The following is a 15,170-nucleotide window of genomic DNA, read 5'->3' on the forward strand; positions in this document are numbered from 1 at the left end:
GGAATCCCCTTTTTACATGGCACCATGACTGCTGGACAGGAAGAGGTAAGACTGTGCTAAAGGTACAATTCTGTCTGGAAGTTCCAGTGCCCAGTGAGCCATTCTGTGATGATGAGAAAAAAAAAAGAGGCTCTCAAAGTGGACATTTGGCTTGATGGTTGGCCAGGATGCACAGAATCCCACACTGGGTACAATATTTGGCTCTGGTTCTTGGACTCCAGTTTCCTGCTAACGCAGACACTGGCAGGCAGCAGGAAGGGCTCAAATAAAATCAAGAATGAGCTGCTGACTCCTGGTGGCAGCTCAGCCTGGCCTAGTCTGGCCTCTGGGTATTTGGCGCTGAATCAGCAGATAGGACTATTCTCTCTCTCTCTCTATCTCTCTCTCTCTCTCTCTATCTCTGCCTTTCAAACACACACACATATATTTTTTTAAGTAGAAGTTTTCCACGGAGAGAGAACAGACTGTAAGTCCATCATCTGTTTCAAAGTGAATTAGCCCTCTCAAACCTCTCTCCAAACCTGTCAGGTGGAAGAATCTATCAGAACATGCCCTTGACCAGGAGCGCAAAAGGCTCTGATGCAAAAGATTTTGTGGCTTTTAAATAGCAAAGGGAAACCCCTTCATTTCCTTGGCTTGCTGAGTGAATCTTCTAGCAAGATTTGTCAAAACAAGACATGAGCCAGGTTTTGCTTCTTGTTGCTTTCCAAATGCAGAGATGGCTATACTGGTGACGGGAGGGCACAACCCTTGGAAAGGAAAGACTCCCAACTTAGTTACTTGTTGTCCTATGGGGGCAAGTCTCAGCCTCTGAGACTTAGATTCTGCACCTGTAAACCAGGAGAGATGGTATCCAGCTCTAGGTCATCATGATGGTTAAATGAGCTGATGGGCAAGGACACACAGTCAGTGTGTCTTGGATGTTTAATATCACTCTTCTTCCCATCTTCCCTCCTGAGGTAGGTCAGGCAAACACCCCAGGCTGGTCTCAGTGTCCCAGGGCTGTGACTTCTGAGATGCCCCCAGAGCAGCCCCAGAAAGCCCCAGTATATGACCTCAAATACCAGCCGTACAGGACTACACATGGCGGAGAGGCCGAGACCAAGTGCTGAGTGTCTCCAGGCTCCCCTCCCACAGTCACACAGACACTGCTCCAGGCACAATCCTCCGCACATGGGTGTATGACTTCCTGATGGTGACACTGCCGTGATGTGACACCCCGCGAGGCAGGACGCACTCCTCTGTCAGTTTTTGGGCTTCGGGGTCCCAGCACAGCACAGTGGCAATGACCTCATTCTTCTCGTCCCGCCCTCCAGTGATGTAGAGTCGGTTATTGCAGGGCGCGATGCCACAGCTGGCCCGCTCGTGGCTCAGCTGGGTGACCAGGCACCAGCTGTCTTCCAGTGGGCTGTAGGCATACAGTGCTTTCATGGCCCCTCCTGAAGAGCAAGAGGAAGCACATCATTGTTTCTGCTTTCTCTCCCGTTAACCCACATCTTACTTCTGGCTTGGTCAAGTCCATCACTTTGCCAAGACAAACAGCAGGCTAGCAGCTCTCCAATATGCCAGAGTGGACCTCAAAGGACAGTAAGTGCAGAAACACTTTACAATGGCCTTGAGGTTCTGCAGCCAGGTGCCAACCAGGCTCAAAGAACATCTGATGAATACAGCTGCCCAACGCACCCCCAGACAGCTCCTTGGAAAGAATTTCCACCTGGGCTCAGCCCACACACCCAGCTCTGCCACTTTTTGATCTGTGCCTGTAAGCACCAAGACCATGGCAGAGAAGAGAAGCCAGAAGACATGTGCACATCAAGCACCTGGCAGAGGTGGCATGTAGAAGCCCTTAGCCCAGGAAAATGGCTGGGGAGTGGCATCTTTTCACAGCCTATGCTTGATCCGAGACACCAGCCCACACAGAGATTAGACTTCTGAAGGCATCCTGAGGCTGACTATAGCAAAACTCCCAGACATCCAAAGCAGGTATCCAAGTTTCTTTTCCTTAATTGTTTCCAATGGTTTGCCTCCAGGAAGCCTTCTCTGCCGAACTGTTAATCAGTGAAGTTACTTGTTTTCTGGCATCTCCTTAACCGCTGGTTCTCGATCCTGGCTGTACCTGGAAATCACCTGGAACTTCTTGAGAACACAGAAACTCCATTGCTCAGCATCCTGCACTCCATTATGACCTCCTAGGTCTGAGGTAAGGCTCAGCTCCCCATAGTTCTGCCAAAAGTTCCCTACATGATTCTAATGCGCATGCAGGATGGACAGTCACACCCCTAACAATTACTTGCCAACTGGGGCCTGGATGGCCACACTTTCCTGCCAACTAACTGCCACTCCAGGGTGAGTAAGGGAAGCAAAAGTCCCATGAACACAGAGTGAGAGGAAATACTGCCTGCCATCTTGAGAGCACTTACACACTTTCAAGTGTACATTCCAATCTGCCAATGCCTGCAACATTAAGCCACTCCAATGGCAAATTTTGGCTCCTCCCCTGTCAATCTACTTTGCATAAGGTTACATGAAGATATTTGTGAGAAAATGGAATTAAAATATAAGCTTATTTTCATGCAAAAAATTGAAATTAATGGAGAGTTTTATCATAGTACACACTTTTTATGGACTTTTCAAAGTTTTCTCACATGCATAGATTTTTCAACATTTTTTGCACAGACATTAAATTACCTTTGAATTTCACTTTCCAATGAACTTTTTGAAGACTCCTACGAAAGATGAGCTAATTCTGCCTCCGGGATTCCAAGTTCCACCAAGGCCTGAACCAAACCCATATTTTCTTCCCACGTCACACAGGAGCCCGAGGTGTTTCCAGGAGGGCCCTAGCTGCTCCACCTACATGGCTGCGTGGGTACCTCGGAAGCCATTCAATACACAGGAAGCCATTTCTCACTTACCAACAACATAGATGCGGTCCCTGAAACTCACAGCATTGATGCATTTAGCCTCCACAGGCATGGCTGTCTTTAAAGTCCACTTATTGGTTGAAGGGTCATAACACTGAGTCTTGTCCGTGGCCAGTTTCCCATTGGGCCCTCCCCCAATCACATAGAGCTTCTTCTTATGGCTGGTAGCTGCGAAGGAACTGACGTGGACAAGGAGGGGTGCAGCCTGCAGAGACACAAGGGAAATAATAAGTTTGACATGAGGGCTATCATGGTGAGCTGGGCTCCACTTTAGGTGAGGTTACCACCCCCGCCCCCAATCTGTGAGCCTGTAGCCTGGTTGAGAAAACCACATCCTGCTTGACAAGAATGCTTGAATCCCTGGCTAGGCTATTCAAGCATGACTAGGAGAAATGGTACAGCAACAAAGGCTTGCAAACTTAGTGATCAGTAACTTTTCAACCTTAAGATAGTTCTACATTAGCTCAATCCCCCTGGGCCCCTCTCGGTTTGTGGTTTTTGCTTTTATAAACCCCACTGCTGGGCCCAAAGAGGTGACTCAATGGCTAAGCCCTCACCTTACCAGTTGGGATCCCATAGAGACACCGTTTCAAGTCCTGGCTGCTTCGCTTTTCACCCAGCTCCCTATTTTTGGCCTGAGAAAGCAATACAAGATGGCCAAAAGCCTTGGGACCCACCCTGCACCTTCATGGGAGACCCAGAAGAAACTTTCGGTTCCTGGCTTCAAATCAGTCAGCTCTGGCTGTTGTGACCATTTGGAGAGTGAACCATAAATCTGCTTTTCCAATAAAAGTAAATAAATATTATTTAAAAAACAAAACAAAACAAAACAAAACAGGGCCAGCACAGTAGCTTAGTAGCTAAAGTCCTCAGCTTGTGTGTGCAGCTGGGATCCCATAAGGGCACCAGTTCATGTCCCAACTGTTCCACTTCCCTTCCAGCTCCCTGCTGGTGGCCTGGGAAAGCAGTAGAAGATGGCCCAAAGCCTTGGGACCCTGTACCCACATGGGAGACCCAGAAGAAACTCCTGGCTCCTGGCTTTGGATTGGCTCAGCTCTGGCCATTGCAGTCACTTGGGCGGTAAAACCAGCAGACAAAAGCTCTCTGTCTCCCCTTCTCTGTAAATCTGACTTTCCAATAAAAATAAATAACTCTTATTAAAAAATAAAATAAATCAAACTTCAAAAAACAAAAAAAAGAACACTGTTCTGTAGCTCAGGGTTGAGAGTTCTTTGGGGCATGAGCCCACCATTCACCACCACGACTGCATTGGCTCCCTTGCGTGCAACACAAGGCACAGGGAGAAGTGTCTGTCCTGCTGCCCAGATGGCCACAGGGGCTCACAGGACACAATCCTGACACCAAGGAGACACAAACCTGGGCATCCTTTGCCTAAAGGGAAAGGCCTATGACCTAGACCTTCGTTAAGACATACAAAGAAGCCATTTCCCACCCCTCTCCAGGCTCCAGGAAGATGAGGGTAGGCTGTGTGTTGGTCGACCCATCTGCTGCTCTCAGAGTCCAGCCCTCAGGAAGGAGGGAATAGGCAAGAGTAAATGCTTACACAGTGATGCCAGCATGCCACATGGGTTTTCAAACATGCTTATTCCTATTCATTCACCTGCTCATTCATCAAGCAACATTTCCAGGTGGCCTTCTAAGTGCCAGCATTGACTGTCCTTACTGCTTAAATCTGGGAGCAAACACTGGTATAAGGGTTGGAGGTGGCCACAAGTGGGCGGCCTCTCTAGCTGCAGAGCAACATTGCAGACCTGGAAACCCAGCCAGATCTGTGCTTCCACACTGTGAGCCCCAGGACATTCAGGAGGACTCCTAAAAGTCCATGTACATGCTCCTACATGGAGCATCTCTGTGATGGACTTAGGACTTGAGAAAATATTGGGCAAATCCTCCTTAAATATAGGGGCACCCCAAATGGTATTTTTCAGAGCATTTGACAAGTGATGGCTAGATGTCACAGGAACCTGGCGGCTGTCTCTGCTTATCCCTATAACTGCTATGATTTTCCCTCCACAGAACTGGAACATAAATGAGCTGATCTGGAGGAAGGAAATTTAACATTGAGAACCAACTTGAAATACCCCAGGTATGATCACTTTACTCTCCCTGGGTCTGATCTATAGCCAAGACTGCACTGCTAAAGCCCAGCTCACTGAAGTAGGATCAATTCATCACTAATGGGAAAATCCATAAGAGCTGACTTCTTTAAGATTTATATATTCTTATTGGAAAGTCAGATATACAGAGAGAAAGAGAGACAGAGTCCACTGATTGACTCCCCAAGTGACTGCAGCAGCCAGAACTGCTCTGATCTGAAGCCAGCAGCCAGGAGTTTCTTCCAGATCTCCCACGTGAGAGCAGGGTCCCAAGGCTTTGGGCCAGCCTCGACTGCTTTCCCAGGCCACAAGCAGGGAGCTGCATGGGAAGCAGGGTCGCCAGGGCACAAACAGGCACCCATATGCGACTCTTGTGCAAGCAAGGCGAGGACATTTTTGGAGCCATCATTGTGGCAGAGGGGTGATGTCGCTCCCTGCGGTGCTAGCATTCTGTATCAGAGCACTGATACAGTCCTGGCTGTTCTGCTCCCCATGCAGCTCTCTACTAATGCATCTGGAAGAGCAGAATAAGAAGCTCTGCCACCCATATAGGAGACCCAGAGTTCCAGGTTCCTGGCTTCACCCAGCCATTTGGGGGGGGTGAACCAGTGGATGGTGGCATGGCGGGGGTGAAGAATCTTCTCTCTGTCTCTCCCTCTTCCTCTGCCACTTTGCCTTTCAAATAGATCATCTTTAAGTACATTTACTTTTAGTGCAAAATATCTGAAAGGCATGCATGAGAGGTTTTCAATTTTATAAGTATTATGATAAAAATTCCATGAATTTCAAGAATTTTATGTGCCAAAGTAAGCTTATCTTTAAATTCCATTTCTCTAAAAATTTTTGGAAGTTTGGGGGTTTGTCTTTTAACTTTTTTGAAGTACCCCAGGACATTCCTGCACCAAAGTTTAATTTATATGAATTAGTCACAGAATGAGATTAGCAACACCTAATCATAAAACACAGCAATGATCACAAAATGCTGTCATGAAAGTTACGAAAATACGACTTCTAGCGTAGTGTACCCCTCTCCCTCTATGTCTCTCTAAATATCCAGTGATACACACATATTTTTAGACCCCAGCTGACAGTGGATTCAATGAGACCAGAAAAGTAGAATCCCTGGATTAGTAAGGATGACTGTGCCTTTCAGAAAGTCTTTGAAGCAACAACACAAACAAGTTATGTTGCGTACCTCTGACCAGCAGTTGTGGAAGGGGTCATAGGTCTCCACATTGTTGATCCTCTGCAAGCCATCGAACCCTCCGATCACATACACCTTGCCGCCCAGCACCACCATCTTATGCCTCCAGCGACCAATGTTCAAATACTCGATCTGAATCCATTTGTTGATGGAAGAGTTATATTTCCAGACATCATGCTGTGTTTCTTTGCCACCTATGAGAGAAAACAAAGCAGACGGGTATCACCTGGTGTGTTGGCAGCACAGCTTCTCCCACAGCTTCCTCAGTGGCCAGAAGTGCCAGCTTCCAAGCCTGCTGCACCCTCAAGGGAGAGAAGAGAAACCCTGGAGGTGAGTGCGTTCCCAGGTGCATTAATAAGAAACTGAATCGGAAGTGGAGGAGCAAGGACTCGAACAAGCACCTGTGTGGGATGCTGGCACCACAGATTGCAGCCTGCTGCTTTTCCAAGTCACCGGCCTCATCTTGTCCTATTTTTAAGTTGGTTTTTACTATACAAGTGTGAAATGCCCAAACAGGTCATTGAAGAATAAACTGACTTTTTTTTTTTTAAGAGAACTCAATAGGGCCTGGCGGCGTGGCCTAGCGGCTAAAGTCCTCGCCTTGAAAGCCCCGGGATCCCATATGGGCGCCGGTTCTAATCCCGGTAGCTCCACTTCCCATCCAGCTCCCTGCTTGTGGCCTGGGAAAGCAGTTGAGGATGGCCCAATGCATTGGGACACTGCACCCGCATGGGAGACCCGGAGGAGGTTCCTGGTTCCTGGCTTCGGATCAGCGCGCATCGGCCCGTTGCGGCTCACTTGGGGAGTGAATCATCGGATGGAAGATCTTCCTCTCTGTCTCTCCTCCTCTGTGTATATTTGACTGTAATAATCTTAAAAAAAAAAAAGAAAAGAAAAGAAAACTCAATAAACTTAAATAGCAACTGGGTAGAAAGACCATGACCAAGGAGCACTGACATTCTGGATGAATCAAGTGTTTTCACAGCGTCATGGTGCTGGCTCCCTGTTGGCCTGCAGCACCACCAGCTACGTAAAGCCAGAGTTTGAATTTTCAGCTGGACAGCGATGGACACCACTAGCCAGGTCCCGCATTGTGGATGGAATGGCTCCCAGCTTGGCAGCCAGGAGTGGGCCTCTAGGTCAGAGCATCTGCCAGAGTAGAGCTTGTCATACTCTGCCCACAGCGGGTGGTGAGGAGGATGCTTTGATTGGCTGGCAGGTGGGCTGGCAGGTGGGCTGGTTGGTTGGTTGGCAGGTAGGTTTTAAACAGTCTGATGGAGAAAAATTATGTCACAGCTTACTTTTCCCTTGCTCTAGCAAAGGCCAAGCTTGCTCTCCTGTGAATTTCGTCAAAGAGTTTGGCTGTTTTTCTCTGGATTTTGTACCTTTCAGAGGTCCCTTTCATTTAAAACACTGTGCTATTGATCTCTATTTAGATGAGGATAAAAATCATAAAATCATTGTAAAAAACTTTCAATAAAATACATGCAACCTTTATTTCTAGAAGGAAAAAATTATGACTTTATCTCAAAGGAAGTAAGACCTGGTTGGCTGGAACAGTATATTTGCAAACATGTCAGCAAACATTGGGTGATCCAGATGCTCAGAGCTTTTGGCCCTTCTTCAGGAATGCAACAAGATAATTCTAAACTTCTCTGAGAAAAGTAAATTTGGAAAATTTTGACAAGAAAGTTTTGACAAGGAGCATTGTGGACTAAGCTGCCTTCTAAGGCTCTGGCATTCCCTATGGGAGCTAGCTGATGTACTGGCTATTCCACTTGTAATCCCTGCTAATGTGTCTGAGAAAGGAGCAGAGGATGACCCAAGTGCTTGAGTTCCTGCACCCACATGGGAGACTGGGATGAAGCTCCTAGCTTCTGGTTTTGGCCTGGCCCAGCTCTGGGAGTTATGGTCATTTGGGGAATCAGGAGGTAGAAGCTCTCTGTCTCATTCTCTTTTCCTCTCCATCTCTCTCCGCCTCTCTCTGCAACTTTACCTTTCAAATCAAATAAATAAATCTTAGAAAAAAAGACTGAAGGAGTATTCCTTACCAATATTAAAATATGCTAATAGGTCATTATCATAAAAGTAATAATAATAATAAAATTAGTGGAGTGTTATATAAGATCAGGCAAATTGATCAATTAAAATAAAAGCATAGAAACAATAAAATATATAGATATTGTCAAATAAATGTTGCTAGAGCATTTGGCTGCTCATTTGTTACTAGAACAATTGGCTATTCATGTGGTAAAAAAAAGTCAAATAATATATATCCTTAAACACTATAAAAGTGCTAGAGAATATACAAATATACTATATCAATGATCTTTGTATGGGGAGAGATTTTTCTAACCATGACATGAAACTCAGAGTCATAGAGAAAATAAAATGATCGCATAAATATAAACTCAAGTTAAAAGAAAAACACACTTAGGGAGAAAGTATTGGCACCACAAACAGCAAATGACATATGATAAGAGCTCAAAAAACTAATAAAAAATAAGAGAAAAATAGTAAAGGCTGTGAGTATATTAACTTTTAAAACACAGGCCTGGGAGCCCACACATGAGCACATGCACTGGGCAGGTGGGCAGGGCCCCAGGCCAGCATGCCGCTTCCCTGGAAGACCAGGCTTGGGAACCCACACACTCTTGGGCTTGTGGCTGTGGATTGCTCAGGAAAAGAGATGTGGGGATGCATGGGAGGGGGGATGCTGAGAGAGTTTGTTACAGGTGAGGAATGGCTTCTGGGGGACTCCCACAACTGGGCCGCAAGAGTCAGGTCTGTTTCGGTCTCTGCCTTTCAAACAAATCAACTATCTAAATAAATATATTTAACAATAAATACACTTTAAAATATACATACAAACATATGCACGACTCCCCAGTGATACTGAATTATAGTTGAAGTCTTTTGGCTCAAGATTTATTTTTTTAAATAAGGCTAAAGAATAATGAATGGTCCACCCATCCAATAGACTGCCTTAGAGCTGGTAATAATAACAATAAAGACAGCTAACACCACACTCTCACTGTATACTTGGTGCCACACCAGGCTTTACAGGTAGTGGTTACTTCACACAGCTATCCATCCCACAAGCATGTGACGACATCAGGAATGCATAGTGAATGGAAGCACACGTTTCTACTGATTGAATCGTGTATAACAAGTATGCTTCCATAGACCATTTGTATCAATAAAAACACATGGCGATTTAAAGGCAGGAAAGCATACACTATAAAATGACAAATGTGATTTAGTGGCAAATGCTGGCTGTATCCCCCTGCTGGGCACTCTGCTAGGCTGTGCCTCCCACCGCCTGCCCCCTAGGCTGGGGTTGAGGGAGGGCACGGGGGTGGGTGGGTGGGGGCTGTGAACAGATTCCACACAGCACTTGCAGGCTGAGGGTTTTGTGAGCAGTCATGCCTCTCCACCCGCTCAGTTTCTCTGTCCTCTCTAAATGAAGGCCACGTGTACAAAATATGGCAGCATCCCGAGACAGAAAGAGCCAGGGTCCCTGAACATTTGGGGGGAGCAGATCTGCCCACCACCCCCAGCCACCACTGTGCTAATGCACTGCACCAGGTTTGTGGAAGTAACAAACAGGCCTTGACCTCAGGCCAGTTACAAGACTCTTGTCAGCAAGACACTAGCACAGGGGACTGCCCCATGTTTTTTCCAGACTCTGTACTGTTTGAACTCAACCAGAGTTCTGCAAGACACAAGAAAGCAGTAAGCTCATCTATACTGTGAATACGTGCAGAGAATAGCTAACTTGCCATTGGCCTTGCAGGACACCAGTTGTGGGAAGCAGCTCGTTCTGCAAACAAGTTCAGACCAAAGAAAAGCCCCGAGAGAGGGAGGCATGCCTGGGGGCTCCCGTGGGGTCCCACGCAGAGCTGGGTGGCTTCCAACGCACTGGAGACGTGCTTTAGAAGCTGGCTTGGGAACCTCCCCAACACCTCCCTCAGGTGTGACCTGAGCAACTCTCTGGAACCTCACCGGGCCTCAGCAACACCTACCTTACATGGCTACTGTGACAGATTGATAGCTGCATGTTATTAGAGTTTAACTTCAACTACTACACAAGTAAAAATGGTTGAGAAGCTGAGATCATGTCACCCAGCAATATTTATGGAGCATTTACCCTAAGGTCAGGTCCATGCCACATATTGGAATCCAGAGCTGACACACCTGGGAAAGACAGGTGTTTGCTAACTGTGAATAATGAAGCAAACACTGCAGCAATGGAAAAGCACTGAGTGTTCCAGAAGTGTCCGCAAGTGTGGCTCTAATAAGCTTGATGGAAGAGCAGATGCTTCTAGTCACTGTTCTGTCTTCCAGGCATCCAGCCCCATGCCCTGTGCCTGTGGCAGACACTGAATCCCCTCTAGGATCATTTCCCTTGTTCTTTATTCATAAAGGACTGGGCCTGTCTGTCCAGGAGCTCAGTACTATGCCAACTCATGGTGTGGAGACCACCTAGGCTCTTGGCCCCCTGGTCCAGCACTGTCAGAGCTAGTGTGTTGCCATGCAACAGCTTCTGAATTGTTGCCCAGCTTGCACTCCATGGACTACCAGGGCTCCCTTGGGCTTCCAGTGGCTCCTGCTTACCTGAGATGTAGACTTCGTTCTTTAAAGTCACGCATGCAAACTCCACCCACTTCTTATTGTCGCTCTCCAGCTCATGCTCAGTCAGTGGCAACTTGGCCACCTCCAGGCGGCTGCGTCTCAGCGGGTCCAGGCAAGTCACCTCTGCCACAAAACGCTCGTCCTTGGTGCATCCCCCGATGATCATGAACACCTCAGACTGGAACTCGTGCATCCTGGGCTTGGTGCGCTCCGAAATGATCTGGAAACGAGCAGGACATGAAGGCCCCGTAGCCTGATGAGGGAGTGAGAGCTCAGGGTACAGAGCCATGCAGAGCGGGCTCCAACTTACAGAGCAGCCACTGTGTGGCCAGGCCTCTGTAGAGCAGGGATGTTAATGGTAATGACCGCACATATTTGCTGTTAGAATTAAATGGGATAAAATGGGTAGGGTGTTTGGCCTGAGACCTAGTGTGTAATGGGTACTCAATAAATAGCACTTGCTGTTCTGTTGCTATTTTAAGAAGCAGAGCTCTATTTACCCTTAAATGCACTTCCTGCCTCTTCCCTCCTGTCTGGTCTGGACCTTCAAACCCTGGAATTTCACTTCAGGCTGCTTTCTGTTCCTCTCTGGTTGCAACTTCTTGAATATGGCCTCAGCTGTTGCTCACTGTCAGCCTTCCTCTGCAGATAGGCCCTAGACTTTGAGAACTCTCAGAGACTTAAAGACACAGAAAGGAAGAAATCCACACCCTGGGCATTGGACCCCAGCTGGAGAGACAGAAGTTTGGAAGTCAAATATCCAGATTCCATCATACATGGACACAATCTTAAAGAAACAACGCAATCTCTGGAAAATGCTTGCCATCGTTTCTAAACCATCAGGGTATCTTGGGCACTCAAGAAGGCATGAGGGAGGGGGAGGAGCAAAGCTCCTGGCATAACACAGCCCTACTTGGGAAAAGGAAAAGCTTCCTTTCTTCCTAATGCCACCTGTCCCCTGGGCTCCATGGGAAGCTTCCACAGGTGGACTGATGGGCAGCAGAGACAGCACTCATTCGCCAGGTGGTCAAAGCAGTCATACAAGGTTAGGCTGATCTAGCACTGTCTATGGGACTTTGAGTATGCCCACAGCTGTTGACCAACAGGTGACAGCAGCAAAGACTGGGACTTCAAGTGATGACTCTAACAGCCACAAGTACTCTGAGCAGATGACACCCAAGCTCAACTGTTCCATAGTCTTTCTTGGTGTTGTCATCACCAAAGAGCCAGCTGCTGTAACTTTTATAGCCTGTGTTCTTGGCGGTCCTAAAGTCTGTGGCTGGGTTGTCCCCTGCAAAGGCATCAGAAAAGACTGGGCTTGTGTGGGCAGGACAAACCCGAGGCAGTGGGCTGAGACTGAGGGCACTGACAGTAGAAAGGCCAGCCAGGGCAAGGGTGGAAGTAGAGGTCCCAGGAGCTTGGAGGTGTGCTGAGAGCAGCCAGTTGGAGGAGTAGAGCTGTAGTGAGTTGGTACCACAAAGTCTGCCCAACTGCAGATTTCCTCCAAGTATTCCATCTGTTTATGTCCCTCAACCTTCCCTCTTCATGATAGGGGCACAAACTGCAGCACCAGTCTGGTCCTCTTTCAGTGGGACTTGGGCCATACGTGCCCTTTCTCTGAGGACATCACCAGCCCCAGGCCCTTGGGATCTCGGCCTCAGTATCCTCACTACAGCCTTCCATCCTGACCCTCCGGAGTTAGTACTGAATTATGTGGCCCTGATCTGTGCAAGACAGGTCCTGTGTTTAGAAGTTTCTGAGCTCCAGCTGCTGCCTGGATCTCCCTGTAATGGTCACAATCTACTCATCTTTTTAAGTCATTAGAAACTATTTACAGTGTCACTTGGTTCCTTTCTCCAAAAATGTACACCTGACTCTCTACATGTGTTCATATAACCCTACATTTCTCCATCACACTCTTCCCAGGCTGCTGTAATTTACTGGGAAGTCTTCATTGGAAGAAGCAACCCTTTTATCTTAATGAATCCGCAGCACCAACAATAGTGCTCAGAGCCTCTGGCCTTTTGATAGATATTGGTGGAATAAATTAGTAGTGAGTGAAGGAATAAATGAATGAATGAGTGAGTCTGCCAGGTAACCCAGGTCCCCAGTAGCCAAACTCCACAAAAGTCCCCACAAAAGTTACAAAAGCAGTGATCCTTGCTTCCTGGTCTTTGTATCTTACATATTTCTTTCCAACAGCTTCCAGAATTGGCCCCTATGTTCAATAGCTTCTAGTGATGTGATGGTACATCACTTCCAAAATTAGGCTATAAATGTCACTACAGTTTCCATCTTGGTTGATTCCTAGGTCTGTCCCAGGCCATTTCCTCTGTGTGAAGCCAGCTACTACTAATGGAGATGTCCACATGACAAGATTCAAAACCTCCAGCCAACAGCCAGCAAGAAATCAAAGTTGGCAACTGTCCTGTGAGTGAGCTTGGGGTAAATCTCTCAACCCCCAGTTGAGCTTAGAGATGCCTGAAGTCCCCACCGAGAGCTTGACAGCATGTTCTTAACAGACCCTGAGCCAGGCCCACCTAAATAAACTATCCCCAGGTTCCTGACACTCAGAGTCTATAAGATCATCCATGTTTATTTTATACAACTGACTGTAGGAATAATTTTTGCACAGTAATTCGTATCTAATTTCAGAGCCTAAGAAATAATACATGTTGCACAGTATAACAATTTGTTGCACAGTAATTCCTGTCTAATACAATCACCTAGTTGATTGGACTAAAGGATTGAGACCTGACTCGTAACTCAGAAGCACAGCACCTCCGAGAGGTGGCACTACCACCAAATTCTAAGATCAGCTTAGATCCAAATACATGGCAAAATATTAACTCCAAAGACATGACTCTGAAGTCAGATATGTGTGAGCTTGTAGCCTTCACAGGGAAGTGTTTGTCAATGCATGCCAAGCACTTGCACGCAACAATCAGGCCTAACCAGTCCATTCTCTGATTGTTAAAAATGGGGGATAGTTGTTTACTGACCATTCATTTTCCACAGGCCTACTCTAAAGGACCACACAGAAATGATCATGTGGCTTTAACAAAGGTGTCCTCAGCAGCGGAGCCTCTGCAGCATTCCCTTCTCCCCCCACCAAGTACAACAGAGCAACCTTTACTGCAAACCAAAGTAGTCCCTGGAAACCTAGAGGAGAAGACAATGGGGGAGTAACTTTCCTCTGTCCCAAAAGAGTTCTTCCAGAAAAGGTTCCCTTCACTATGGTGCCAGCCACTCCTCAACAAACGCTGGCTGACGTTGGCTTTTAGATTCTAAAGTTTCCAGACTTTACTGTCACCTTGGCAAATGGGCAAGATTAAAATGGGGAGATGATGATAGACCAAGAAGGGCTAACATTTGGGAAATCAAGCTCAAGGGGAGAAGTGTGTTCACAGTGTAGCCTCCGGGCTCACATTGCTGTTATCTGGAGTTTCAGGGAAGTAGCTAACAGTGAGACCCCAATAGGGAGTTGACGGCGATTGGTTGCTTGATTCAGTTGACAAAATCTAAAAATGAAAATGACAAAATGTCTTCAGTAAGATTTGGAACAAGAAGGCAACAAAACATGACACATGATAGAGAGATTTTTTTTTTTTTTTTTTTTTTTTTTTTGGCCCCCAGAGAAAAAGAATCCCCTAATTTACGGAGATCAGGCAGCCACAAAGAGCTGAGTGAGAATGGCAACAGCCTCGAGCTGTGGGTCACTGACCAGGTTCCAGACACTAGGCAGACATACCAGACATTTCATTTGTCACCTGTTCAGGTCTCAAGACCATCCTCTCAGCTGGCTGCTTTTGTTATCTCCATGACAGAGATCAAGACTTAGCCTCAAAGTAACCAAGGAATGCGCCCAAGTGTGTACTGTCAACAACTTGTGCAATCAAGATGAAAACCTAAGCCCAGCTGACTACAAGCCTGGATTTCCACAAATGGACCATTTCTGAAATATTGGAATTCTGTCTCCTAGGTCACCCACCTTATCTGCAGAACCTCACTAATACAAAAAAAAAAAAAAAAAAAAAAAAATGAAAGCATTTCACCATAGCTGGTTTTCAGAAGATAGGATAGGGACCTTTGATATCAAAGGAAAGCCTTTATCACCTGATTTTAGTGACTTGGAAAATAGGAACAAGGAACAGGGAACAGCTAGCATTTTGGAAGTAGAGTTGATATAAACTCTAGTTTAAACATTAGACTGACGGCTGTCATGGAGACCGAGACCTGTTTACAATTGTATGCAGTCTCCATTGTGATAGGACCCAGTGGGTGCCGGGG

The 15,170-nt window shown here is 46.7% G+C and overlaps 1 protein-coding gene across 4 annotated transcripts in view; it reads right to left on the reverse strand.

Annotated features, from left to right (window-relative positions):
- Positions 1 to 418: 418 nt before the first annotated feature.
- Positions 419 to 15,170, reverse strand: part of KLHL6 (kelch like family member 6) — a 139,235-nt gene continuing 124,483 nt past the window's right edge. For 2 of the 4 annotated variants that reach the window (XM_058662146.1, XM_058662144.1), the window contains 4 exons: positions 10,863 to 11,133; positions 6,237 to 6,439; positions 2,916 to 3,129; positions 419 to 1,439 (listed from right to left, as the gene is read on the reverse strand). In XM_058662146.1, the coding sequence (XP_058518129.1) occupies positions 1,138 to 1,439; positions 2,916 to 3,129; positions 6,237 to 6,439; positions 10,863 to 11,133 (990 nt within the window). In that variant the 3' untranslated portion in view covers positions 419 to 1,137. The remainder of the gene's footprint in view (positions 1,440 to 2,915; positions 3,130 to 6,236; positions 6,440 to 10,862; positions 11,134 to 15,170) is intronic. The other 2 variants (XM_058662145.1, XM_058662147.1) reach the window with 1 other exon arrangement.

Source organism: Ochotona princeps, chromosome 3 (assembly GCF_030435755.1).
Source record: "Ochotona princeps isolate mOchPri1 chromosome 3, mOchPri1.hap1, whole genome shotgun sequence".
Lineage (NCBI taxonomy): Eukaryota > Metazoa > Chordata > Mammalia > Lagomorpha > Ochotonidae > Ochotona > Ochotona princeps.